We start from the raw sequence: 27,525 nt of genomic DNA, 5'->3' as shown, positions 1-27,525 counted from the left end.
CCCCCCCCCCCCCCCCCGTGCCTCAGTTTTCCTGTTCCCTCTGGGTGCTTCCTGGCTTGACCGAAGCTCCCTGTATAGGCCATCCACGGTTTCCGAGAGACGGAAAAGTCACGCTGGTCAGAGGCAAGCCGGGCCATCCTGCAGCGCGTGCAAGCAGCCGCCTTTAGTTCTGGCCAGACCCTGCTGTCCCCGGTGCATGTGCTGGACCTGGAACCTCGGGGCTACATCAAGCCGCACGTGGACAGCATCAAGGTGGGCAGAGGCCAGAGCCTTCGAGCTCCCAGCGGGGGGTGGACCGGCCAGGCCAGAGGCTGACTGGCCACCATGCCCCCTCTTCCAGTTCTGTGGAGCCACCATCGCTGGTCTGTCCCTACTCTCTCCCAGCGTCATGCGGCTGGTACACACCCAGGAGCCAGGGGAGTGGCTGGAACTCTTGCTGGAGCCAGGCTCCCTCTACATCCTTAGGTACTGCCCAGCCAGGGAGCCCGCCCCCGCACCCCCCCCCCCCGTAGCTTATCAGATGCCCGCCTAGCATGTCGAGCACCTTCTCTTTTTCAGCCCTCCCAGCGGACTCGATCATTCCCCCATGGCAAGCAGTCCACCTGGCGCAGGGGCTGCCCTCACCCCGCGCTGCCACAGCCTGTTTTCTCTTGCAGGGGCTCAGCCCGTTATGACTTCTCCCATGAGATTCTTCGGGATGAAGAGTCCTTTTTTGGGGAGCGTCGGGTTCCCCGGCGCCGACGCATCTCTGTGATCTGCCGCTCCCTCCCTGAGGGGATGGGACCAGGGGAGCTGGGGCAGCCGCCCCCAGCCTGCTGAACCCCAGGCCCTTCCCCCAGCTTCTCGGAGACACCGTGTTTGTGAATAAAGTTGGAGAGTGGACAGGCGCACTGGCTGTTCGCAGGGGCCGAGCGGAGCAGGGGCGGCCCCCGGAACCCCCCCCCCCGGCCCCACCGCCTCCCCGAGCGTTGGGAGCTGAGGTGGTGGGGTGAAGGCACACTCTGGCTGAACACAGTCCTGCGGCCGCAGCTCCTTTATTATGCTCCTCGCGGGCGGCCCGCAGCCCACCTCCCCTCCGGTCTCCAATAAATAAGTCCGCAGAGCTCCTCGCGGAGCCGCGGGGCCCCAGGCCAGGCGTCCTTAGGCGCCGCAGCTGCAGGCAGCCGCCGAGAGCTGGGGCAGCCGCTGCCAGCGGTGGCGGTCATCGAGAAAGGCCACGTCGGCGTAGCGGGTGGGCCGGCAGCAGGGCCCGCCGTGGGCTCGTCCCTGGCCCCGCAGCCGGGCCAGCGTCAGGCCGTGCTGGGTGCGCGCGCCGCGGGGACAGCTGCCCGCACAGTAGCGGAAGATGACCGTCTCCTCCGAAGCGTAGCCCAGACCCAGCTCGGCCACAGGTAGGGGCAGGCTCCACAGCTGGCACGGGCTGGCCAGGGCTCGGCGCAGGCGGGCACCTGCGGGGGGGGGGGGCAGGGGGCAGCTGACAGCAAGCGGTGTCTGGGCAGGAAGGAGTTGGGGAGCCACGCGGGGTCTGGGGAGGGGGCTCCTTACCCAGCTGCGGCCTCTGGGTCCCTCGGAGCTCATCCTCCGCCACCGGAGCCCCCCAAGCACCGGGGCCCCTGCTGAGGCCCCGCTGCAGCGACAGGAGCAGCAGAGCGCAGAGTAGGAGTCTTCCTGTGGCCATCGTGGCGGGCGGGTCGTGGCGGTGGGGGACGCCTCGCACCCTCAATTTATCCCCCTGCCGGGGCGGGGGAAATAACCTCTTCGTTCCCGCTGCGGTAGCGGCAGGACGACCCCGCATCCTCAGGCCAGTTCCTCTGCCCCACCCCCTGTGCCTCTAAGAGTTAAGTGCTCACCCCGTCCCCGCCCCATCGAGACATTCCGCAGACCCATTTCCGACACCCCCTTCACCCCTGATTTACGAGGGTTGCGGCAGCCAGAGCCCAACCCAGGGCGGGCGCGGGGTCCCCCACCCCACCTGCTTTCTGGAAAGAGGTGGGGGGGGCACTGAGGACCCACAGTGGGACCCTCTCCCCACTTGGGGTGCCAGGGCTCCGGGGTCCCCACACTGTGCACCAAGTAGAGGGGGGTAGCGGGGAGAGACAGGTCAGCAGGTGGCCGAGCTGACGGGGATCCTCCATCATGGCTGCCACCTGGAGGATTAAGACATCATGCCCCTGTCTCCGGGCCTGGCTGAGCCAGCATCAAAACAGGAAAAGGGAGAGGCCCGGGGACAGCCAAGAACCTGGGACGCAAGGCTAGGAAGCTCACCCTGCAGGGCCTCCTGTCTCTGGGAGGCCCACCTGAGGCCCCTGGGACCTCAGCCCCGTCCCGGCATAAGGGCGAGAGGGGAGGGTAAGCCTGCAGGGTCTGAGAGGCGGCAACAATTTCCAGTGACTTCCATGCCCAGCCCCTGTGACCTCAGGGAAACGAGGCCCTCCCTCACTGTGAGGGGGGGCAGTCAGAGGTTCTGAGGACAGACAGACGGCCCGTCTAGTGTTGAACATGCTGCTCGAGTGAGGAGCTTGCGAGAGCAAGCCTCCCTTTGAGGCAAAGGAAGCACGAGAGAGCTTGGGCTCGTGCTTTAAGAGGTGCTCGAGCCCCTGTAGGTCAGACCGGGCGAAAACTTCAGGTAGGAGCCTGCAGCCAGGGGGCAAAAACCTGCGCATGCCTCCCCACGGCTGGGGGTGTGTGTGCGACGCATGTGCACCCCAGGCCGTGGAGAGGGGTGCAGACCCGCAGCAGTTGAGCCTTTGCTCCGGAAACTGCCAGTCACCTCCCTCCTCCCCAGGAAAACACGGGCTCAGGAACTCGTCCTACGCAGGTGAGCAGACAACCTCAGGAGCCGCTTTTCGGGTTAGCAAGACTGGGAGTAACCCAAACTCCGTCTGCGTCCTGCTGGTGTGGTTACTGTGGTGCTTGCTGGGACCACCTTCCGACAAAAACCGTCACTTGTCCAAGGTGGCCCAGAATTAAACACTGGCAGGATTTTAAGCCAGATGCTGCTGAACACAAGGCCCTTGCACCTAACCACTGGGGCACGTCGGCCGGCCCGGCTGGGGAGGCCTCAGACCTCAGTCCCGTGGCAGGGAGGCCAGGGGTAAAATCGCCGGGCCAGGGGCAACACTGCTTTCCTGCTGCCCCCAAAAGGCCTGGCGGAAGGATGGGGAGGGAGGCTGAACGGACCTGGGACATTCCTAGGAATTAGCCTGTCATCTCTGGCATCTCGGCTCGGCGGCCAAGGGCCTGTGGAACTGGGTGGGGAAGTTTTCCACCCAGTATCCAGCCTCGGGCAAGGCAGAAGCCCCACATCCTGCCCCCACCCCAGCCAGATCACGCAGAACAGGGGTTCAAAAGTGGCACCACGGCCAAATTCCATTTCCCTCAATGAAAACTGTCCACAAACTCAAAAAGCCTTCCCAAGGCAGAACGCCAGCAACGGGAGATAAAATAAATGCCTAACTAAGTTGTTAGAAATAAGGGGAGTCCTAGAAACATCGCTGGAAAGCTGAAAAATAGGGCCCAGGTGCCAACATCAGCAACAACAGCGTTTGGGATTTCGTGGCCACGTTGGGCCAGAGCCCACCAGCTGAGAACCCGGGCTCAGCCCAGGGCTCCTGGGCCACCTTGGTGGGAGGGAGCAAAGGCAAAAAGCACCTGCAGGATTGGCCTACAAAGCCAACTGCCCAGGAGGCCCCCACAGAAGCCCTGAGCCGGCCTCAGGTCCCCATCCAAAGTTATAAAACACAACAATCGATCGTGAAGAGGAATCAGAAGGTAACACAGGATGTCCGCGGGTGTCAGGAACCAGGTATCTACCTGCCAGAGACCATAATGAGACAGATGCTTAAAACAAAAACGTGAAAGAAGGGATTGAAAGCATTAGCGGCAAGGCGCGTAAAACAGACCAGCTGATCTGAAAAGGGAGCAAAGATGATTCAAGGTCTGGAGAACAGACATGGAAACAAAGCACTTCATGGGTTAAGGGGGACGAGCTACAACTAAACACAGAACCAGAAGCCAGAGCTGGAGAGACGGCCCACGGTGCCCATGCGGGCTGGATGCTCAGTGAGTGCGACAGGCTGAGGACGAAGAGGAACAGGCTCTAGGGGGCAGTGGAAGGTTCCAGAGGGAGCGGGCCCATGAGACGGAGAGACCTCCGCTGAGAAAACTGCCCGGGGTGATTTGGAATTGACAAGGCGGCGCTCTGGGATGGGGGGGGGGGGGGGCAGGGGCCAGACAACACGAGCACCCAGGAAGTTCTAGAGACGGAGCTTGTTTATTGGGCAGGCGGATGGGCGCCGGAGCCCGTCACTCCTTGAGGGAGAAGTGCATCTTGTCGCTGATCATCTTGCGCTCGGGGTTGAGCCGCTTGAGGATCTGGGCGAGCACGTTCACCGTCTGCTCGCTGCTCAGCCCCGTCTTCTTTGTCTGGAACTTCTTCAGCAGGTCCTTGGTGGTCATGGGCTTCCGGGTCAGATAGCGGCGCACGGCGTCCTCGGTCACCTGCACGTCCCTGAGGGGCCGAGGGCAGGGCGCCGCGTCAGCAGGAGGCTCCTGCACGCCCCTGCCCTGGCCCTGCTGCCCTCGCCGACTTACCCGCTGCTGGGGGTCGACTTCCCGGACTGGGGCTGAGGGGTCGACTTCCCCGACAGGCTCTGCGGCCCGGGGTCCAGCCGCAAGCGCTTGGCCACCGGCGTCTCGTTCGTCCGCTTGCCTGGGGGAGCAGGGGCGGGGCTGAGTCCTGTGCCCGGCGGCTGCACCCCTGGGCGCCCAGGCGGAGGGGGTGCCAGCGTTCCGGCCCCGCCCCCCCCCATGCAGGGGGCTCGGGGGCGGACAGGCCTCCGGTCCTGAGGCGGGACGAGGGAGCGCGGGTGGCCGGCGCGCGGCGGCCGAGAGGGACGAGGCTGCTCACCCTGCTCCAGCTTGTTGGCGGCTGCCCGCAGCGTGGACGAGGTGCTGCCGCTCTCCGCGCTGGGTGTGCCCGGCCGGCTATTGCCCCGCGAGCTGCCGCCCGACGGCCTCCGCTCCCTCTTGGGGGGCGTCTTCTTCTTCTGCGGAGATCGGGTCGGGGATGGGAGTCTAGAGACGGGACAGCCCGCCCGCCGGCTCCCGCCCCGGGGCTGGGCCTTACCGCCATGAAGAGCGCCGAGGACGCCTCGCTGTCGATGTCGCTCTCCTCCGAGCTGTCCGACTCGTCGCTGCTGTCTGCTCGGGCCGGAGGAGGGACGTCAGTGCCACGGTGCCCGCCCGCCCCAGCTCCACCTCAGACAAGGGGCTCTGGGAGTTTGCGGGGGGAGGGGGGGACACCCACCTTTCCTGCGCTTCTTCTCCTGAGGCGGGGGCCCCTTCTTCTCCTCCTCCTCCTCTCTGTCCTCCTCGGGCGGCTTCTCCTCCTCGCTCTCCTCACTGCTCTCGCTCTGCTCGTCTACGCCCTTGGGGCCGTCCTCCTGCTGCGTGACCTTGGGCTTGCCCTCCAGCTCATCCTGGGAGCTGCTGGAAGAGCGGGGGCGGGCAGGGGGGTGAGGGAACGCGGGGCGCCCCGCCGGCCCGGGGCCCCCCACCTGCCGCCCGCCGCACCTCGAGCCGTCGGACATGTAGTCCACCTCCTGGCCCTCGAAATCCCCATCGTCGCTGTCTTCGAACGCCTCATCATCGGACCCCTTCTTCTTCTTCTTCTTCTTGCCCCCCTTGGTGGGCGGTGCCTTCTTCTTGGCCTTGGGGGCTCTGCCACCTGGGGGCGCAGAGCGGGGCTCAGGCTGGCACGCGTCCCCGTGGGCGTATCCGAGGATGTCTGGACACGCGGGGGGCCCGCGCTAACCAGGGAGAGACTCCCCCAAGCACTCGCCTCGCACGCACACACCCGACCAGTCCAAGTCTCCACCGCCAACTCCCTCTCTCTCCCCCGCATCCTCAGGGCCACCATGTTCTTCCCTGCGGCCCCCCTGCCCCCCCCCCCCCCCCCCCCCCCCCCCCCCCCCGCCGCCGCCCCCGTACCGGGTACCAGAAACCACCCCTGTAGCCCAGGGCCTGCCAGGACTATTTGAACCGGCCGATCTGGAAGCGGTTCGCCGCCAACCCCCCGCATTGCCCATCCCGCGGAAGTCCCGATAAAGGCCACCGCTGAGACGTGCCCGTCGCTGCTTTCTGCCTCCTACCAACTGCGGTGCTTCCCAGGGGCCCGTGGGGCCCGCTGCGTCACGCTCCCATTCCCAGCGGGCTGTGAGGGATTCAGCCTGCCTTCAGTGGCATTAACCTCCCTGAGTCATCACTCAAGACGCCTTGACAAAGTACGACCCAGCCACCCAGGGGGCTCCACCGGCCCCACCTTCCTCGCCACTGGCCTCGCTGTCGTCAGACGACATCTCCAGGTCATCCTCCAGGTCGTGGATGCGCAGCTCACTGGCCTTCTTGCGGCTCCGCTTCTCCTTCTCCTCGTCCTCCTCATCCTGGTCCTGGTCCTTGAGTCGTCGCTGCTGCATGATGCTGAAGTGGTTCAGGACTTTGTTTCGCCTGTGGGCAGGGGGAGGGGCGCGGTGGGCGGTGACGAGGGGCCTGGCTCCCGATACCTGGCCCTCCCCCTGCATCTCCACCAGGCGCTCCCCAAAGGGGAACCACAGACAGGACTTAGGCGATCTGAGGGATGATCTGACCTCAGAGGGCTCACGACCACGGCATGGAGCACCCTGAAATCACCTGGGGAGAGCTGGCCCTTCTTCAACTCCCTCTCTGCCCTGGGTCCCTCCAGGAGAAGGTCCCAGTGTGGAGTTGGTTTCCCAGCATCGCTCTCGAACTCAGGGCCTTTCTCAGGCAACAGAATTTGGCCACAGTGTATCCACATCCGTGTGTTTTTATGGTAGTTTATGGGTGCCTTTGTTTTTATGACAAACGAGACTGGTGTTTCTATTTACCATGGTGACAAAAGTTTTAAAAAATAGGACTGCATCTACGGAGAGTCTTACGATTAATGTATCTAAGAGCACAAAGTTCAACAGTGGCGTGAAAAGGAGTGATACTCTTCTGTTGCAGAAGAATGTGAGGGGACTTAACGCTACTGAGTGGTACACTTAAAAATGGTTAAGATGGTAAGTTTTATGTCTTTTTTACTATTAAAACTATTTTTAATTAAAAAACAGCAATGAAACACTGACGTATGCTACAATATGGACGAACCTTGAAGACATTATGCTGAATTAAACATGCTAGTCACGAAAAGACAAATGCTGCATGATCCCACTCATGAGAGTTCCCTAGAAAGGTCGAACTCAGAGATGGAAAGTGGAATGGTGGGAGCCAGGGGAGGGAGACAAAAAGTTACTGTGTAATGGGGACTGAATCTCAGTATGGGAAGATGAGAAAGTTCTGGAGATGGATGGTGGTGATGGTTGTACAATGATGTGAATGCACTTAATGCCATTAAAGTGGATACTTAAAAATGGTTAAATGGTAAACTTTACATTATATAGATCTCACCTGCAGGTGATCCAGGCATAGCCCTCTCGCCTGGGGGGAAGCCAAGTGGGCCAGGGAGACCCTCCCCTGCTCTGCCAACTCCTGCTCCAGGACTCAGCTCAGCTACCCCCTCCTCAGCTCTCTCAAGGCCCCGTGTGTCCCTGATGCTTCCGTGTCCGTCTTCCCCACTGAACTGAGAACTCCCCGAGGGCCTGGTGGAGTGTGGCTTTGTCACCACTGAATACCCAGCTCCCAGTCACACAGAAAGCTATGGTGACACACCCCATTTCCAAGTGGTTCAGCCCCCTTCTGGGGAGCTGGGAGAGGACAACGTCTGGGTCCTGCCTCCCTCCAGGCCTGCCCAGGCTCACTCACCTCTCCCACTCCTCCTCGGCCTCTTCAGCAGTGAGTGTGCGATGCCGGGCCAGAGGCGTGAAGTTATACCAGTTGTGCACGGGGAAGGCCTCAAAGGCCCCGTCAGGGCACTGGGTGAAGATGTAGTAGGACGTGTTCTCTGTCACACCTCCCTTCTTTATGCCCTTGAACCTGCAGAGAGTCATGGTCACAGCCTGGTCCTCAGGATCAGCCCCCTGCTGGCCTATGCCCCCCGGCCTACCCCCGCTCCAGAACCACCTGGGTTCTCTGAGCAACATCCAGGAGCGCCTGGGTGGCTCAGTTGGTTCAGTGTCTGACTTTGGTTCAGGTCATGATCTCGAGATCCTGGGACTGAGCCCCACATCAGGCTCCGCACTCAGCGGGGAGTCTGCTTGTCCCTCTCCCTCTGCTCTTCCCTGCCCTTGTGTTCTCTCTCAAATAAATAAATAAAATCTTAAAAAAAAAAAAAATTTCAAGGTCAGAAGACCCTGGGCTGGCCCTTCAATTGTGTGAGCCTCGATTTCCACGTCTGGAAAGCAGGCCCAACACTCCCCACCTCAAAGAGCGAGCTCAGGGCTCCCCTCATTGTATGTACCATGGTCCTTTCTGGAAGGACCACGATAGATTAGTTGTGAAACAGGAGCCCTGCAGTCAGACCCCTCCCTGCAGTCGGATTTGCCTCCATGTTCCTCCTCATGACTGAACTACTACTAGCCTCCTCCTGGCCTCTACCCTCACCCTTCTCTGCCCTAAAAGTCTGGGAAATCTTGCAGAGTGCCCTTTCCCTGCCTACAACCTTCAAGGTTCCCCAGGGCCCCGGCCCACCCACAGTCCAGCTGCATCCTGGCATCCACTGTCCTGCACCACCCACCCGCCCTGTGACAGTCCCTAGAGCTCTGCAGGCCATTCCGTGCTTTTGTGCGTGCTGTTCTTCCTGGAGTGCCCTCCATCCACCCGACCTCCCAATCCTCACAACCCCGTCTCCAGGCAACCCCTCGCTGTGTGTGATCAGGGCGGGTTCTCAGGCTTCCCACACCCTGGTCCCTAGAGATCCTGCATGAGCATCGGCTTGGTTCATCTTCAGAAATAAAACCCCACGAGAGCCATGGGAGTTAAGAGAGGACGCCCCATGGAGTTAGGACACAAGGAGGACGCGGGAGGCACTCACTGCGCCACCGCTTACTTTCTGCCCGATTTGCCATTGACGCGGAGCAGCCAGGGCTGGTCCTCGGGTCGGAACTCCTTAAGGACGATGCCGTACTTCTTCCTCCGAGCCTCCTCGCGAAGCTTGCGGTTGAACTCGCTGCCTGCGCCGGATTCAGGCATCTCCTCCTCTTGGTAAATCTTCTTGTTGCTCAGGTCTCGCTCCAGCCGGGCCTGGGGCAACAGGGCAGGGCAGGCAGGAAAAAGACACTTTCAGCAGGGTGCCCGCCCCCGCAAGAGCACCGCTTACCCCCTCTCCCAGGCTGAGCTGCAGACACTCAAAGCCAACCTCCTGCTTAGCAAAACAAAAAAAAGGGGTAGAATACTGGCCCTCTGTGCATCTGGGTGAAGGGAGGTGGGTAAGCCTTATACTATGTCTATTTCGCAGCTTTTCAAAGTCTGAAACTATTTCTAAATCAACAGTTAAAAACGGATCATTCTGGTGAGAGGACAAAAGCAAAGACAATGAAAAGAACCTGCTTGGAACCGGCCCACTCCTCTTCTCTGTCTGCATTTAGACACCATTAAAGGCTGCTTTCCAGATCTGGATCTCCAGGCAATTCAGCAGCAATTAGAAATTCTCAGACGCGCACACCGCTTTCCCTCAAGCTGCCTCCTCCAGACGGCGGAGGTGAAATGCCACACACACACACAGGGCCGTTGGCTGCGCCACTGTCTGCGGCAGCAAAAGACCGGAAGTGAATCTAACGCACATCAGCAGGGGACTCGCTTAACACACAGGCCCGTCTCCACACAACGGAAGAGCAAAGAGCCAAAGAGAGGGGCCAGGAGTGTGGAACGATTGCGAAGACATGTTAGCTGAAAAAGGCAAAGGACCGATGTTACTTCCCCCTGTCAAGAGACTTCAGATGGCTGGGAACAAAAAGATCCTACAAGCATCCAGGAAGTGGCGGGGATGGGGGGTGGGGGAGGAAAGCGAAGTTTTATTAGCGTGCAGCCACGCCCACTCATTTACATATCACTGTGTCTTTACCGTGTACGGGGCGGGGCAGAAGGGCTGTGCCAGACCCCAGCCAACAAAGCCAAGCATAATAATTAGCTGGTCCTTCAAGAAAAAGCCTGCTGACCCCTGATATGTAAGGACAAGAATGAGCGTGGCGGAAATTCTCAACAGTCAACACCACCACACGCTGGAGGACGATGGAACAAAAGCTTCGAAATAGGAGGGAAAACGGCTACCAAGCCAGCCTTTGATCCCGGGTCAAGCTACCCAGGCTGGGGCCAGAATTAGGGCATCCCCAGGGGATGGGAGGAATCATTGTCCTTCCTGCACCTCCTTTTCTGGGAGCCAGCTCAGGGTATGCCTCATTACTAAAGGGGGGTAAACAGGCCTGATTCTCTGAAGGCGGTCACCCCAGAGGGCAGGGCCCCGGCTGGGCTGGTTCACCACTAGCCCAGGGCGCGGTCTCTGGGGACAGCTGCTGCAAAGAATGCATCTGGGGGGGGGGTCCGCTCCCGAGTTGCCGTGGGTGAGGAGAAGCTACTGGGGGAAGGGATGTCCCTTGTGGTTGACAGCGCTTAGACGCCTGTACCTGCCCCCTCCCTCGGGTGATTAGTGAGAACCCAGTGGATTCGTTTTTCCCCAGGGAATGTAATCCTCCTAAGTTTTTTAGGGAGTATGCCTCTTAGTCAATGAGAATTCTGGGGGCTGTAGCTCCCCGTGACTAGATTTTCAGGGGGCGTGACCTCCAGGTGGTCAAAACAAGGCGTGATGAGTGATGTCCCCCCATGATGACCAGGGAATGGGGTATGTGTAACCCCCACGTTCCTAGTGGCTAGGAGGTCACGTGTCTCAAGAGGTGATAACTACTCAGGTGCTGCACCTCAAGATGATGGGTGACTGAGGGGTAGGCTCCTCTGGGTTCTCATGGGTCGGGGGAGAGGGGCCCTCCTGCTTAATGAGGGATGGTAGGTGGTATGTTCCCAAAGTATTTACCAGGTTATTCTTCTTAGCGATGAGTGTTGTTTGGGGGCTGGGTACCCCCGATGGGTGGGTTATTTCTCTCTTGGATGATTAGTGATAAAGGATGGCCCCCCACTGAGTGATCAGGGATTTGGAAACCCTGCACCCTCTCTGGATAATTTAGGTGAGACCTGACTTTGGGGGAGCATGTTAGTTTGTATATGAATGGGTGTGCAGCTGGAGATGCTGGGAGGCAGGCACCCTATAACGGAAGAGGGTGCCCTGGGCAAGCATTCACCTACCCAATGTCCAATGGCCTCATTTGCTCAACTAGATGAAGTGACGTTTAAAAATAGTCCAAAGAGAGACCTGTGCTGGAAAACAAGATTGAGCAGTAGGAGCCACCCGACTGAGCGAAGGTCTGAAGCTGCCGACTTTAGACTTGGGGCCAACTCCTCTGCTGGGCTGGCTCAGGCTCCGTGGCTTTAAATGCAGCTCCAAATGCCCAGATGCTCCCTGCCAGTCTCCCAACTCATATGCTCAACTGCTTATTTCCCATCTCCACCTGGATGTCTAACATACGATGTCGGGACCAGAGTTCTCAAATACTCCATCCATCTGGCCCTGTCACCCCTCAACATCCAATCCTTAACAAATCATGTTGGCTCCACTTCGAAACACACTAGAATCCACTCACTTCTCATAACCGCTGTTTGCTCCAGGCCCAAAGGTCACTCCCCTGGACCTCAGCCGACGCCTCCACCCTGCACACCCTTCGTCTGAGCCTGTCTCCTGACAGCACCCAGATCACTGTAACTGCCCTGTTTAAAACCCTTTAATGGCTTCTGTTATAGACTGAATGTTGGTGGTCCACCCCAAAATGCATACGTTGAAAACTAACCCCCAGGGTGATGGCTTCGGGAGGTGGAGCCTTGGGAAGGGGATTAGGTCATGAGGGTGGAGCCCTCGTGAATGAGATGAGTGCCCTTAGGCCCCAGAGGGCTCCCTCACCCCTTCTGCCAGGTGAGCACACAGTAAAAAGACAGCCATCCATGAACCAGGAGGCAGGCCCTCACCAGACCCGAAAATCTATCTGCTGGCACCTTGATCTTGGGACTTCCCAGCCTTCAGAACTGTGAGAAGCAAACGTGTGTTGTTTATAAGCCATCCGGTCCGGGGTATTCTGCTATAGCTGCACCAATGGAGAGAGACAGCTTCCAAAAACCATCTGCAGGATGCAGCCCCCTCCCTTGCCCAGATAACTCCAGACCAAAAATGCCTGTCAGTGGACACAAATTCTAAATGTTTTCCTTTCACTAGGCCTCCTGTGGGGCCTGCCCAATCTTCCTCACAGGGACACCCAGCAGCTCAGCCTGGGCCTTAGTACATCATCTTATCTCCACTCAGGGCGCGGGGAGGAAACCAAGCCTCAGTTACTACTATAACTAAGCATCTATTGCAACCACCAAGTGCACGATCAGGTTCTCGCACTCACTCACAACAGGGACTTACCTGATTCCAGGTAGCGAAATTGACTTTATCAGCTGCGTTGAAGGCCATGATGTTATATTTCTTAGTCGTGTTTCTGGAATGGGCAAGTAGAGGCAGTGCTCAGTCCTTCATTCATTTAACAAACACTCCCTGGCTCAGCAAAGCTGGGGACCCACAAAAGCCCTCAGGGGTTCCCAGTCTGACAGGGAACAGATCCGTACTCCCCCAACCCATGCTGAAGAAGAGCAGAAGGAGGCACAAAGACCTGGGGTAGCCCAAGATGTGGGAATAATGGGGAATTCTGCCCTGGGGATGGGGGAGGGCAGGCAGCGAATGTTTCCCAGAGGAGGAAAATCCTGGAACCGGGTTTCCCGAGGACCAACAAAGGAGTCACAACTGGGGAAAAGGCACTCCTGCCCGAGGGAATGCCAGGCCAGGAGGCTGCATCCTACCGCCTATTAATGTACTCATTCGTTTATTCATGCATTCCTTCTGTTCAAAACACAGGATGCCCCCACAGAGGCTTCGGCTCAACCCCGGCCCTGTCCCCAGGTCCCTGGCTAGTTAGGAGGGAGAATCACAGAAGGTGCCAGGCATGCCTAGAAGCTCAGGAAGGTTTTGATCCCTTCTCGGGGGAAGTGGGAAGAGGGCTCAGGGACTTACTTGGGAACTCGAACGACATACTCAGTGACGTTCTGGCTGCTGGGGCCCTGCGGGTAGAGAAGGAAGGACGGTGAGTGAGGGGTTGCAGAGGCCGCCGCCGGGACCCCCCAACTCCGCCGCATACTCACGAGGGCCGCCATGGGTGACGATCGGTGGTTCGGGTCCGGTCCGCGTCCCTCTGGCCCGGGAAAGCCGCCCTCGCGGTGTCGGGGTCTCTGGCCCCGATCGAGGACCCCAAGCCCGGTTGCCACCGATCCCGGGAGCAGCTCCCCAGAAGCGGTGCTCAGTCGGCCGTCCGTCTCGGGGACCACTCCGGCCACGTCTGCGCCTGCGCCTAACCTGGAACCGAAACTCGGGCCGCGTCGCGATGGCAACCTCCCTCCGCCTCACGTACCCCCGTCGCTTTCCAGAAGGAAGAGCCCAACCCGACCCCGAGCTAGCAATCACACCGTCTACCGCTCGCGGGGGGGGGGGGGGGGGGTCTCGCCTCGCTATATAGCGCGGTTAATTTAATCAGCCATGTGGCCACGCCTCCTTCGACGTCACACCCGGAACCGCGGGGCATCCTGGGAGGGGAGGGAGACACTAAGCCTTCCTCGCGAGGTCGCGGGCGCCCAGCGCATGCGCCACTCCACTCCGGAAGTGAGTGCAAGGAGGGCGCGTCGCCATAGCGACCGAGGCCTCTTCCGCAGCAAGCTGCTGCGGCTCCACCTGAGCCTCTTTGGGTTCATTTCCTCCTTCTGCCCCGGGGACACTTCATCATCTCGCCAAATGATCGGGCCCTTGTGACGTTGAGCCAAGCCAGGAAGAGTCAGGGCCTGGGTAGGGATGGAGCGCGACCACCCCACGGGCCGCTGGTGGGATGGGTCTGTGGAGGTCCAAGCTGCCCCAGATGGGCAGGGCCCTGAGACCCCAGGAAAAGGGTAACATCGCGGGGGCGGCTGGTCCACTGGGGTGGGGGGGATGGAAGGAGGCTGTGAAGGGCATGAGGGGCTGCAGGTGTCCCACACCCCAAGTCCAGCGTGCACACGCCCCCCCCCCCCCCCCGTGATAGAACCCCCCCCCCCCCCCCCCCCCCCCCCCGTGATAGTAACACAACTGCACATGCTCAAGGAACAGCCATGCTTTGATCCACGTGGGCACCTGCTGTGCGGGGTTCCGGGCACTCCAGGGTGAATGTGTCAAACTAGCTCCCTGGCCTGGAGATGAGAGTGTAGTGAAGGAGACAGTCTCAGAAAATGGCATCTACAAGCAGGAGGGAACACGGCTGCCACAGGGAAAAAGAAGAGCTGGCTCTCAGGTCTCAGGGAGGAGGGGAGATTTAAGCTGGGCCCTGTGAGTTGCTAGGAGTTCACTAAGCCAAGGTGGAGGGAAGCAAGACACTAACATTGCATTATAAACTACTGCACTCCATGGTCATGCCTGGTAGCCGTGGACGTTCATTTACTCATCACCCACTACTATAAGTCAGGAACTGTGCCAATTAATAGAAACATAGGGACCAGCAAGACAGAAATAGTCCTTGCCCTCATGGAGTATAGAGTCTGGCGGCGGAGACAGACAAGAACAAGTAAACAGGCAAAATCATTGCTGATCATGGCCGCTGCTGTGGAAGAAATGGGGCTCTGGGATGGAATGATGGGGAGGGAGTCTCTTAGAGAAAGCGTGATGGGGGGGCTGTGACCTGAAGGCAGTGGAGGAGGGACTTACTGTGCAGGGGGCACAGCAGGAGAGGGCTGAGTCTGGCAAGTTTAAGGGACAGAAGAGGCCACTGGGGCTAGAGCAGAGTGGAGGAAGAGGAGGGTGGTATGGGATGGTCTGGAGGATGGGCGAGTTCCTGCCCTGCTCTGAGCCTGTTTCCACAACTGTAGAATGGGATGAGAGAGTCATTGAGATTCTTCAAGGAGATGCTGTGTGCAGAGGGCCTGGCCTGCTCAAATTCACATCTGCTTCACAGCGACCCATAACAGCACTAATGCATGCCATGCCTGGATATACCATTGGGCATGGATATGCACCCCCAGATGCCACCCTAGGGCAAAAGTGGGTATGCCAGGAGACCCGTGTCCGGTGTCACTCACCAAGGACACACACTAGGCTGTGGACACAGTCACATCGGTGCATGCTGGCCCCTGCAGGCACCAAACCCTCTCCCCACCTCTTCCCTGGGCCCCCCAGACATCCTCAAGTACCCCGTGATCATCTTCGTGATGGGTGGCCCAGGTTGTGGCAAAGGGACACAGTGCAAGAACATGGCGACCAAATATGGCTTCTGCCATGTGGGGCTGGGCCAGCTGCTGCGGCAGGAGGCCCAACGCAGCACCCAGCGGGGCCGGAAGATCCATAACATCATGCTGCAGGGGCTCCTGGTGCCCATGGTGAGAGCTCACAGGCTCCGGGGCAGAGGGAAGAAGAAGGGGGTACATTAGGATGAGCTTCCCTGGAAGCCCTGTGGAAGCAGATGGGCCCAGAAGGCTACGGCTCCTGGCCTGGCCACTGCCTTGCTGCCCTGAGTCTCTGTGTCCTCACCTGTAAAAAGGGGAGACCAGCTGGACCCACAGCAGGAGTCTGTTGTGAGGGTTGGCTGACGTCATTGCACGTGGCAAAGTGCCTGGCACTTCACAAGCACTCGGTAAAGTTTGCTAGTATTTATTCCTTTTGTGACCTTGGGCGTCTCTATCACCGGCCCCTTCTGTACGTGTTTCCTCACCTGTAAAATGAAGGTCACCCCTGTACCTGGCACACAGTAGCCACTTGCCCAGTAGATGGGATCTGTGCATCAGAGTCGCCCCAGGGCACGAGAGCAGACCCAGAATCCCAGGCCCTGGAGAGGGCAGGTACTCCCTGGATTCAGCTGACGTCCAAACTGAGGGAGAGAACTTGACAAGGTGGCCATGTAGGTGAGGGACCCCGGGGCACTGAAGCCGCCACCCCTTTCCTTCCCAGGGCATCATCCTAGACATGATCTGCAACGCCATGTTATCTCGCCCAGAGAGCCGGGGCTTCCTCATTGACGGCTTCCTGCGGGAGCTGAGGCAGGCCAAGGAGTTTGAGCGCATTGTGAGTGACCCCAGGGGGTGTGAGTGTGTGGTGAGGTGTGAAGCCACTCCTCCCTCCCCACCTCAGATGGAGTCAGAAGGGCTGAGACTCGGGGGAGAGGAGATGGGGAGGGGGCAGTGGCATTTTATATTATCAAGGGACAGTCAGGAGATTGTTGGAAGCTTCTAGAACCTGGTGAGCTGGCCGGGACAGTCATATTAGTATCTTCCTGCACATAGATTATCTGCCCACTGAGTAGCACGTGGATTTAGCATCCTCTCTGGGCCACAAGGATGGAGTATAGTTATTCGTTCATCTATGTATTTAACCACCTGTCCCCAAACAGTAGAGAACAAGCTCTGTCCTTAGGAGTTCATGGGACAGCCTCAGTCCCTGCTCTTAGGATGCCAGTAGACAGGCACTGACCAATGCATGACTTGCTGAACAAAAGAGATGTTTCTGGCAGCAATAAATGCAGTCAAGAGCAGGAGACAGAATGACATCCTGGAGGGACTCAATGGGCTGTTTGGGTTGGGTGGTCCCCATTGGCCTCCTTGAAGTGAGGACATCGGACAACTGAGCTGTGCAAGGAGGAGCCAGCCAGTGCCGGCGAGTCGGACTACCTTTCTTCAGGTTACTTCTGCAGGCCAGCAGCGCTGACTTCATGAGAAGGCCCATCCACACGCCGGAACAGCCATGGCTGGAGCGTCTGGAAACAGCCGAGCAGGACAAGAGGAACTGGCAGATCGTCAGCCTCCAGGCTTTTCCAGAACTTGCTGGATAGGGTCGAAATGCCTTCAAAGAAGTCCAGGTGGGAATCAAACAGAGGTTGCCCAGGGCTGGGGCAGGTGGGGCCCTGCCCTTTGTCTGCACCTGCTTGGGAGCAATTTCTGTCGGGCTCATTGAAATGACTCTCAGGGCAAATATTGGGCTCCCTCTCCTGGTCCGGGCGCTCTGAGGGCAAAGGCCGGGCTCATGAATCTCTCCATCCTTATGAGCCCTGGGCCGGCGCCCACCCTACAGTAGGCCCCAGCCCTCGATGCCAGCTCAGCGGACTCCACAGGTGCCGCAAAGTCTCAGACCAGAAGCTGCACACCCCTGACCCTCAGGCCCCATGTGGTCCACCGATGGGTTTGGTTTGGACTCTACAGGTTTTTAAGGCCAAGCTTCAAAACTGAGGAGATGCCACATCAAAACTCCCAGCTTCCCTTGAAAATCGCCTGACTTGGCAGGCGCAGGGCCTGCATGTCCCCATGGCAACAGCAGCATGAATGCATCTTGAGCTTTTTCCTGAGCCCAGCGCTGTTCTTGACACTACACGGAGGAGCTCTGATCTTTCGGAATGTTCCAGAAAAAATGTTTCTTGCACCATCAGCATCCTGCTTTTTTACAGAGGGTTCGGGCGACTTGCCTGGGATCACATAATTTAGGTGGTAGACGCAGGCCTTACACCACAGCAATTGGTTCTGAGGCCTAGATTTTAACTATGTCAGTGGGGGACCTTTCTCCGCCTCCCGGTGGTCTCCCCGCTACACCCCTGAAGGTTGCCTCTCCATCATGGAGGCCGAGTGCCATCTGCCATGTAAGATCATACTTGTGTTGGGGTTTTATGCTAAGAGGAGCAGAACGCATGCATTCCTCTTGTGCCCGTGTGGCTGCCAAAAGTGCAAAAATGAAATAAACAGGGCTCTGGGTTAGGAGAGTGGATTTTCTTTGTGGAGAATTTTCTAGATCTCTGTGAGCTGCCAGGCCCCTGTTGACCTTTGAGGACCCTGGAGGCCCCTGCCTTTGGTCCGTCCAGGGGTCCCCGGAGGCACCCAGCTTGGTCCTTCCATCCCGACCCTGCTGGGCTGGAGTGTCTCTTTTAGGGCGGTCTCTGATGCTGTTTGGGTTTGGAGCTCGGGTCACACTCGGTCACTTTCTCCACCTGTCTGTGACTCGCACGAGACTCGGCCTCCCAAGCCTTAGTGTCCTCAACAGCGAATATGGACAGAAATGCTACAGGCATCTCCTCGATGTGGGGAGATGGGGAAGGCTGATTCCCGAGACAGTTTCCTGTCTGTTTCCAAGATCGCCTCGGTCACCTGTGCACCTGTCTGAGAACACCGCTCCAGGGAGCCGAGGCCCCGGGGTGGGTGGCCTATGTCAAATGAGCACGCGGGGACTCCCCACCAGGAAGCACTCTGCACAAGGGGCGGCGAGGAGGACCAGATAACCACGTGCAGCTCCGGTGATTATCGTCAGGTTGGACTTGCTTGGAGCATCCGTGACCAGTCGCCCCGAAACGCCCAGACACGGGACCCATTTCTCTGGGTCCCTGTTTCTCCCAAAAGTGCCACCTGCAGGGAAACTCCCCTGTTCACAGAAGTAGACTTAAATAATTATATATTAAAAAAAATTTTTTTTTGTTAATTAGAGGCTCACGGGAAATTGCCCTGTACCTTTCACCCAGTTCCCCCCAGGGGGTGGCATCGTCCAGTATCACAACCAGACTGTTAGCCTTGCTGCGTATTTGATTTTAGTTACCTCCGGAGCAAGGGATGCTCTCTTTCCATTCACTGAAGGGCTCTCACTGCCCGCCCTCCCCGCCCGGCAAAAAGTAGAAAAAGGCATTTGGGGGAATGCAGTGCTGTAAGTAACAGTGCTGACCTCGAAGTGCAAATTGACGCCGCCAAGACTTGCACTCGGAAGCACCCAGGAGAATGAAGGCACCTGTTCACTGTCCTCACCAGGAAGGGGACTCGCTTGTGCACTTGTGTGTGCGCGTGCTCCCTGAGTGGAAAAACCCACAAGGCCATCTTTGGTATCTCTGGTGCCAGATTTCAAACACACACACAACTGGAACGATCTCAGGGGTCTCCACGTCCCCAGATCAAACCATCATCGAGGTCTGGCCACACTTGCCTTATCTGCGCCAAAACATCTTGTCGCGGGCGCCTGGTGGCTCAGTCGGTGAAGCATCTGCCTTGGGCTCAGGTCATGCTCCTGGGGTCCTGGGATCGAGCCAGGATCGTCAGGATCCTTGCTTAGCGGAGGGCCTGTTTCTCCCTCTCCCTTTGCCCCTCCCCCTTGCTCTCTCTCTCTCTCTCTCAAATAAATAAAATCTTTAAAACACACACACACACACACACACACACACACACACACACACACACACAAAGTCTTGTTGCAGTTGCTGATTGTGTGCTTTGAAGCAGATACCAGGTCCCATTCTGGGCGCTCCCTCACCCAGACGCTCCTGAGATGGTTAACATGCATACCTCGAGACCATTCAATGCCCAGGCCACCTCTGAGTTTCCCCAGTGTCTGAAGAATGTCTCTTTGGTTTCCATCAGGTTAGACTTGTGAGGAGAACGAGGCACACACCTCGCTAGGTGTCTCCTAATCCAAGGCAGGTCGTCGGCTCTGCTTGCTTCCCTCCTGCCTTTGACGCACCAGAGAGCCTGGGATTCTGATTTGTTCAGATTTGTCCAGGGGCTTCCTGACTCGTGGTATTCCTTAACTCGTCTCTCTAGCCTTCATTTGCGCTGCACACGCAAAATTAACTACCGACCCACTCAGATTCAGGTTCGATACATTGGGTGTCTGTGTGTGTGTTTTTGAATCCGTACATATTTTTGTATATATTTTCCAAAAGATGAAGATTTCTGCAAAATCAAAACACTTCCCACTGTCCCACGTTAATATCTTTCACGTCCTCAAACAACTGATTGATATTCAAATTTCCGTGAACATCTTCAAAATCTCTGTCTTCTGACGTCTGGGTTTAATGAGGATTTAAGTAAAGGCTGACAGTGCAGTGGGTCGCTATGTCTCACGGTCCTTGTCAACAGTCGGCGCTCCTTCCATCGCGGCTGCTTCTGTTTTCCTTGCCATCGGGTTTATTGAAGAAGCCACGGCTTCGGGTCTCCTCATTTCGCACAGCCTGGATTTTGCCGATTGCAAAGCATTCTTTACCACGTTCCTCTCGCCACTAGATCTATCAGTCGGTGGTGTGTCTAGACTCTCGCTCGCTGGGGACTCAGATGCCATTTCTTCAAGCAGGTGTTGTAGGCATTGACGGGAACTGTGTGTCGGGTGGCACACAATGCTTAGTTGTCTCTTTGGCCTGGTTGGATTATCTCTTAAATGTGTTTGAGTGTGTTATTTTGGAGGAATCGGGCCCCCGAATGCTCACTGGGACACAGGTGGTGGACTCGAGAAAGTGGGAAAACAGAGTGTGTGTCGTGCTTGCAGTTTTGTGACATCTGTCCAATTCTGACGATGTCCTTCCAATTCCATGACATTCTGTGCTCCTCAGGGTTTGGCTCCTCCCCTACGTGGTGGCAGATGAAGCAGGGTGAATTTGGCGTAGAGCACTGTGGTTCAGTACTTTTTGTCTTGCGTAATTTCCAGGAGGCTCCCATGTGTCCGACTGCCACTACCTTAGTGAGGGGTCCGTAGTGGCTGGAAGGGTGTCCCCCCAAATTTGTATGTGGAAGCCCTCACCTCTAGGACCTCAGAATGTGACCATGGGTGGAGAGAGGGTCTTCAAAAAGGTGAGCAAGTCAAGAGGTCGTTAGGGTGGGCCCTGATCCAATCCGACCAGTGTCCTTACGAGAAGAGATTAGGGCATGGACACACAGAGGGCGGCGGACACAGGGAAAAGCCCAGGAAAGGAGTCTCAGAAGGAACTAGCTGGGTGGACACCTTGATTTTTCTTTTTTTGAAGATTTATTTATTTATTTTGAGAGAGAGGTTTTTCTCTGCTGGTCATGTTTTCCACATTGATTAGCGGGGAATCCTTCCCTAAAGAAGAAATTTCTTTCCTCACCGAGGACTGTTGGGGTCTCCTTCCTCAACGAAGGCTATTGTTCAGACTAAGGCGTTGGTGTCCTGGTTCCTCCCGATGGCGCCCACGAGGTTGGTCAACTTTGCCTTCCTTGTTTTGTTCTCTGTCATCGCTATGAACTCACGGGTCTTTGTCGCTGTTGATGTGAGAGCTGTCACATCGGTGGCCAGGGGGCACCCTTTCTCGCTGACACGTGTGTCCTCTGACACAGCCACGTGCCCCCCTCCCCTCCCCCCCTGCCACCTTTCACACTTCCCGCTGAATCCTAGAACTGGCCGTGCCTCGAAGGAGCCCTTTCTGAGTGGCGTCCACTCTGGGGGTCAGGGGTGCCCATTGCCACCGTTTCCAGGCCTTTCCAGGGGACAGAGCTGGAAAACACAAACGTGTGAAAGGGGAAGAAAAATATCACAAGTTCATACTGATGTTTCCAGTTCACACTTACCATGACTGTGCCTTCTCTTTCCCTAAAACGCCGGATTCCTAAAACCATGAACACGGTCATTCACATTTTTCCATCAGATGCAAAATAGTTTCCAAGGAATGTACCCATATTAACTACTAAGACCAAAACGACTGAAGGAAGTTTAAGATTTCTCTGCGGCTCTGATTTTCCTTGTAATATTCCTCACTGTGGATGTACACAAAAAACACCGAGTTGCCCGAAATAATTATTTTCTCTGTGTAGTTATGCATGACAATAACACTCAGTTGGGTCCATTTGTTTCTGTTTGGTTTTGGATATTTATGGATTGCTTTGTTAAATTTAACTTTTGAATTTTTGCATTATTTAATGATTCCAAAGTCAGAGCCACATAAAAAGGTACGCCGGAGAGAGCTCGTTTCCAGCCATTCCTGTCCGTCCCCAACCCCCATGGGCAACCATTTTCAGTAGTGTTTGGTTTGTCTTTCTGGCGTTTCTTTTTGCAAATATAAAGCCAGTGCGTGTGTGTGTGTGTGTGTGTGTGTGTGCATGTGCGCGCGCACGCGCGTGTGTGTGTGTGTGTGTGTGCGTGTGTGTGTGTGTGTGTGTGCATGTGAGAGAGAGACAGATCTTCCTCCTCACACAAAAACTAGAGTTCTGTATATACCTGTCTTCATTTTTTTTTTTTAACTTTACAATATATCCTGCAGATCTCCTATGGGCACCGAAGACTTCCTTGTTCCCTTTCTCTTCCAAGGTGTGGCACTGCCACCGTTTATCCGGCTGATCCCCCACTGACAATAAATTGTTGGACAACATGTTGGAAGACAAAAGCTGTTGGCAGTCTTGTGCCACCACAAACAATGCAACACTAAATAACCTCCGCATGGCATTTCTTTTCTTTTCTTTTTTTGCTAGTTATCTTTACAATAGGTTCTTTGGGGTGGGTTTTTAGACTAAAGAGAAACGTGTGGATCATTTTGCTAGCTATCACCACGGTCTTTGTTTTGCACCGCCACCAGCGAAAGATGAAAGTGTCCTTTCCTCACACCCGCACCAGCAGAGGATGCTGCCGAATTTTTGAATGTTTGTCACCCTGCTTAGGTGCAAAATGCTGTTTTGGGGTAGTTTAAATGGGAGTTTCTCTTACTATGAGTGAGGCTGAACATCTTCCCCAAAGTTTAAGGGCCATTTTTATTTCTTTTGTGTGCTCTTTATATCTTTAGCTTTATTTATTTATTTTTTTCTGACAGAGAGTTGGTCTCTTCTTCTTGATTTCTAGGAACTCTTTATATTGGGCTATATTGCAAATCTTTTCCCCCCACTTTGTCAGTTATCTTTTGACTTTGCTTTATGGTATCTTTCTGTCATGCAAAAGTTGTTTTTAAATTTTTAATCAAATTTATCATATTTTGTTATTTCTTCAGGATTTTAAGATCAGCCCCCCCCCCCCCAATCCTAGGCTTATAAGGGAATCTACTCATGGTTCATTTAGTACTTGTATGACCTTGTTTCTTACATTGATATCTCTGATCCATTCAGGACTTATCCTAGTTTTTGGAATGAGGTAAGGGTTCAATTTGACCTTTTTCCAAATCGTGATCCAGTTGTTCCAGGATCCTCTAGTTGATAGGCTGTCCTTTCTCCGTTTATTCGGGATGCCACCCTCACCATGTAACAACTTTCCGTATTCACTTGGGTCAATTTATGGATGCTACTCTGTTCCAGGGGTCTCTTTATCCCCCCTATGCCCTGCTGTCTTAGTTATGGCAGCTTTATTAGACTTTAGTATCTGTTAGGGTTCCAGACCTCCTCTCCCACCCCTACTATCCATTGGATTTCTTTGCCTAGGTCCTCTTGGACATCCCTGTGTTTGATTTTGTATACAAATGTTAGAGTCAGCCAATTCAACTAAAAATATGTTATCACGTTGAAATTACAAACTAATTCAGGAACTCACACCTTTATGATGTGGTCTTCCTACCCATGCACATTTTTATCTTTCTTTTGTTCAAGTCTCCTTTGAGTTATTTAGGGGTAATCTTATCCAAGTTTTCCCTAAAGATTGTCCTTAAGACTTTGCACATTTTTGGAAAAGTTTTGTCTGAGCATTTTATATTTCATTTTGTTGCTATTGTAAATGGGCCTTCTTTTCTTTTTTTTTTAATTTTTTATTGTTATGTTAATCACCATATATTACATCATTAGTTTTTGATGTAGTGTTCCATGATTCATTGTTTGTGCATAACACCCAGTGCTCCACGCAGAACGTGCCCTCTTTAATACCCATCACCAGGCTAACCCATCCCCCGCCCCCCTCCCCTCTAGAACCCTCAGTTTGTTTTTCAGAGTCCATCGTCTCTCCTGGTTCGTCTCCCCCTCTGACTTACTCCCCTTCATTCTTCCTCTCCTGTTATCTTCTTCTTTTCCTTTTTTCTTAAAATATGTTGCGTTATTTGTTTCAGAAGTACAGATCTATGATTCAACAGTCTTGCACAATTCACAGCGCTCACCGTAGCAGATACCCTCCCCAATGTCTATCACCCAGCCACGCTGGGCCTTCTTTTCTAACTGGTGATTTTTGCGTACATGTAGACTGTTGACCTCTGTGCGTTAGTATTATATTCTGTTACTTTTAGCGAATATTTTGTCAAATTTTCTTAAGTCTACGCTGGTTTATCTATTGATTGTCTTGAGTTTTCCAGAAATATAATCACATCACCTGCAAACAGACATGGTTCTACCTCCCTTCTTTCAAATTCAGGTTTCTCAAAGTGATTTCTCTTATCTCATTGCTTTAGCTAATCTCATACCTTATTAAGTCATAGGAGCAAGAGTGGGCAATTTTGTCTTGTTCCCAATTTCAGTGGGAAAGCAAATTTCCATTAAGATGTTGGCTAAAGATATTTATCAATTCCTAGCCTCTTTAAAAATCTGATTGCATGCTCTATTTTGTTAATTGCCCTCTTTGTGTTTATGAGGAGGATCATATGCCTTTTCCCTCATTGGTTAATACAATAAATTGTATTGAACCATCCTTGCTTTCTGGAATGAATCCCACTTTGTTGTAATTTTTTTTTTTTTAATGCATCATTGAAGTCTATTTTACAATGAAATTCTGGAGGGACTTGTAGGAGGTAGAGCTCACAGTGGGCAGACATGGAGATCTAGGAAGGTCTCCTTGAGACCAGTCAGGGAGGTCAGAGCAGTGGTATGGGTAAGGATGAGCTGGGGGCTCTTTTTTTTTTTTTTTTAAGATTTTATTTATTTATTTGACAGAGAGAGACAGGGAGAGAAGGAACACAAGCAGGGGGAGTGGAAGAGGGAGAAGCAGGCTTCCTGCTGAGCAGCGAGCCCGATGCGGGGCTCGATCTCAGGACCCTGGGATCATGACCCGAGCCGAAGACAGACGCTTAACGACTGAGCCACCCAGGCGCCCCTGAGCTGGGGGTTCTTGTACCTTACCCAGTGGAAGTATCTGGAATGCTTAAACCCATCTTAGAAGAAATATTTCAATCCAAATATCCATCGGCCTAGAACTAAGTTATAGTACATCCATACAGCTGGAACCTCCTCATGTACCAGTATGGAAACATCTCCAGTTATACTGAGTGAAGTCGAAGGCAAATCAGTATCCACCACTTGTATAAAAAGGGAGAAAAAAGGACATCGGAGCCCATTTGCTTTTACAGTATATGTCCCTAATAGTAGGTAACTCCAGGAAGGAGTTGCCTCCAGGGAGGGTGAAACTGGGTGGCTGGGGATGGTGAGGAAGTCTTCACTCTTCCCTGTTAGTGTTGTTTACTTCTGAGCCTCTGCCAGGGTCCTACCTATCTCAAAAAATAAATATGTGAACACTAACTTGGAGCTAAAAAATCAGGTGAACCCAGGGGGCCCGCACAATTCTAGACTCCTGATTTCAGGGTAGAGGGGTCAGGGAGCCACTGCACCTAGCCCCTTCCTCGCCCAGCCCCGTTTGCGGGTGCCTAGGTGGGCCGGGCCACAGACAGCGTCATCGTGTTTGACTGCTCCATGGACATGATGGTTCGGAGTGCTGCGCCGGGGCCGCGTAGAGCACCGGGCAGATGACTGTGAGGCGGCCATCCGCCAGCGCCTGGAGACAAACTACACGTTGTGTGAGCCAGTCTTGACCTTCTAGCAGCAGCAGAACCTGCTCTGTAATGTAGGTACTCCCTGCTTGCCACTCACCTCCCACCCCACCGACTGACTGCCCAAGGGAACAAGACAGGGGTCATGCCGTGGCCCACATCCTGGACCTCTCTGGGCCTGTTTCCCCACTATGTATACTGGGAAATTTGGGAACTCCCATTCCTTCGGTTGGGCAGTATGGGCACAGGCCGTGGCCTTCCGGCCATGACCTTTGAGGCCTAAACAGAATTACTATCTCCAAAGCTGCAACGTTAAAATACATTTTAGAATGTATCTACAAAATACAAGGTTAGGACAACTGGCGAACCACAGCTCAAGTCCAGCCATACACATTCCCCAGGGAAGGTAGGGGTATCTTAATTCTTAAAGTGACACATCTATGAAGACATTCAACTTTGTTGTCCCCATTTCCCACTGAAGGCAAGAGTGTGAGATGAGGCTGAAAGGAGGGTGTCTTGTGGAACTAGTTTTGACCAACGAGGTTGGGGAGGGAGGGTGGGGGGCGGGGTGAGGTGGGGGAGGCAGTTCCCCCCGCCTTCTGCCCTCCTGTGGCCTGCTCCGAGGGACCGCACCTCTGGCCAGCTGCTAGTGACATGTAACACTGTGTTGCAGCCTTCCTGACCCATTTCCCTCTCCCCTCACTTGCATGGCCCTGGCACTGCACGCACCTCGATTTTTTGCCCGCACTTAATGAAGAGGCCTGCTAACCTGCTTCCCCCTTTTGGAGGGGTGGAGAACAGTGTCCCTGCTGTGACTCAGCACTGACCCTTCACTCCCCCTCCTCTAGATCTTGGCAGAAGCAGCTCCAGAAAACATTTTTGCTAGGTGCTGCTCCATCATTGAAAGCCTGCAGTGATGGGAGGGGCTGGGGGCTCTGCCTTCGCCCTCATCCCAGAACCCACACGGGGTTCAGAAGGGGCGCAGTGCCTGGGAGGTAAGACATCTGGTGATGGCAGGCCAGGTTTTAATCTGAGCTGACTCCCCACGAGGCCCCAGACTTGACAGCCCCTTTCTGGGCCGTGGCACCACAGGGGTGGGTTGGCTGGGGGGCCCCCCACAGGAGCAGGTTCCTGACCAACCTGGACAAGGCCTGGCGGGGGGTGCTATGAGCTGTTGTGTGGGCTCCTGCTTGGGGCTGCCCTTGAAGCCTGTGGGCCCAGGCTTCTGAATGTGAAGCCTGATCTGTTAGCGTTCAATTCTTAAGCCCAGAGAGAGCACTCCAGCCACACAGTAGGCCTCAAGATGACTGCCCCTGGGCCAGACAGCTCAGACGGCCCCTCAGTTCACTCTTCCATATCCGGTCCTCACCCTTGGGAGGCCAGAGCCTCCCACCAAGCATTGGAACCAGGGCCATTTTTTAACAGGCCTGGTTTCTGCACAGGGGCCCGCTGAGAGACGAGGCCCGCCTGACTCCTGGGAGGCACACACAGCCGTGGGTCTGCTGGGGCGGCAGGCTGCATCCACGGAAGCACCTGTCCCCAGAGCCTCTCCTGGGTGTGCTGCTCCCCACGTCCTCACAGGGAAAGGGGGTGGGGGGACTACTCCACTGGGGCTCACCCTGCTGCTCCCTTTTCTGCAAGACAACACCAGAAGAGCGGTCTTTGGGGGGCCCAGACCCCACTCTGATTGGCCAACCCTTGCTCCTCTTCAGCTTGTCTCCTACAAACACAACTGCGGCCAGCATGCAGTTTTTAGACAAAAAGCACTTTATTTAACCAAAAAAAAAAAAAAAAAAAAAAAAAGGGTGGGGGGGAGTTAGGAAAGCACAATGCGCCTGCAGAAAACTATTTTTTCTTATAATTCTTTTTCTTAAAAAAAAAAAAAAGGAAGGAAGGAAAGCAAAAACACAACACAAAGCTTGTAATTTCCAATCACCATTATCAGGCTTTTACAACATCTATAAAGAACAAACAAACATCTGCTTCAAAACTCTACAGGGGGTGGGGGAGAGAGAAGGGAAAG

The 27,525-nt window shown here is 55.2% G+C and overlaps 4 protein-coding genes across 13 annotated transcripts in view; 2 read left to right on the top strand and 2 right to left on the bottom strand.

Annotated features, from left to right (window-relative positions):
- Nucleotides 1-887, top strand: part of ALKBH7 (alkB homolog 7) — a 1,849-nt gene extending 962 nt beyond the window's left edge. Inside the window, exons 2-4 of the mRNA XM_025861029.2 lie at nt 79-252; nt 341-465; nt 657-887. Coding sequence (XP_025716814.1) covers nt 79-252; nt 341-465; nt 657-819 — 462 coding nt within the window. The 3' untranslated portion in view covers nt 820-887. The remainder of the gene's footprint in view (nt 1-78; nt 253-340; nt 466-656) is intronic.
- Nucleotides 888-1,140: 253 nt separating this feature from the next.
- Nucleotides 1,141-1,678, bottom strand: PSPN (persephin). The gene is made up of 2 exons (XM_025861046.2): nt 1,546-1,678; nt 1,141-1,448 (listed from the first exon to the last, which is right to left on the bottom strand). Exons 1-2 carry the CDS (start codon nt 1,676-1,678, stop codon nt 1,141-1,143), a joined length of 441 nt encoding a protein of 146 aa, XP_025716831.1.
- A 2,576-nt stretch (nt 1,679-4,254) lies between these two features.
- GTF2F1 (general transcription factor IIF subunit 1) lies at nt 4,255-13,546 on the bottom strand. 2 transcript variants are annotated; one of them, XM_025861027.2, is made up of 12 exons: nt 13,231-13,546; nt 13,103-13,149; nt 12,461-12,533; nt 9,005-9,198; nt 7,822-7,992; nt 6,323-6,507; nt 5,575-5,728; nt 5,309-5,490; nt 5,129-5,202; nt 4,910-5,048; nt 4,594-4,711; nt 4,255-4,510 (listed from the first exon to the last, which is right to left on the bottom strand). In XM_025861027.2, the coding sequence occupies exons 1-12, from the start codon at nt 13,240-13,242 to the stop codon at nt 4,306-4,308; spliced, it is 1,554 nt and encodes a 517-aa protein (XP_025716812.1). In that variant the 5' UTR covers nt 13,243-13,546; the 3' UTR covers nt 4,255-4,305. The 2 variants fall into 2 exon arrangements, with proteins under 2 accessions (XP_025716812.1, XP_025716813.1); XM_025861028.2 differs by having other exon boundaries at nt 5,309-5,487.
- Nucleotides 13,547-13,548: 2 nt separating this feature from the next.
- The window catches only part of LOC112815236 (adenylate kinase isoenzyme 1), a 14,891-nt gene continuing 914 nt past the window's right edge, over nt 13,549-27,525 (top strand). Inside the window, exons 1-5 of one of the 9 annotated variants that reach the window (XM_073887266.1) lie at nt 13,554-13,924; nt 15,281-15,480; nt 16,049-16,162; nt 16,788-16,952; nt 17,165-17,243. In XM_073887266.1, the coding sequence (XP_073743367.1) occupies nt 15,313-15,480; nt 16,049-16,162; nt 16,788-16,925 (420 nt within the window). In that variant the 5' untranslated portion in view covers nt 13,554-13,924; nt 15,281-15,312 and the 3' untranslated portion in view covers nt 16,926-16,952; nt 17,165-17,243. Of the gene's footprint in view, nt 13,925-15,280; nt 15,481-16,048; nt 16,163-16,774; nt 16,953-17,164; nt 17,244-17,292; nt 18,190-18,211; nt 18,504-26,350; nt 26,498-27,525 lie in introns of those variants that run through there. The other 8 variants (XM_073887265.1, XM_073887263.1, XR_012376601.1 and 5 more) reach the window with 8 other exon arrangements.

The sequence above is a fragment of the Callorhinus ursinus genome, unplaced genomic scaffold (genome assembly GCF_003265705.2).
Source record: "Callorhinus ursinus isolate GAN/ISIS: 27379988/994484 unplaced genomic scaffold, GSC_fseal_2.0 scaffold77, whole genome shotgun sequence".
Classification (NCBI taxonomy): Eukaryota; Metazoa; Chordata; class Mammalia; order Carnivora; family Otariidae; genus Callorhinus; species Callorhinus ursinus.
Note: the sequence above shows the minus strand (reverse complement) of the source record. Positions and strands in the feature narration are given on the sequence as shown.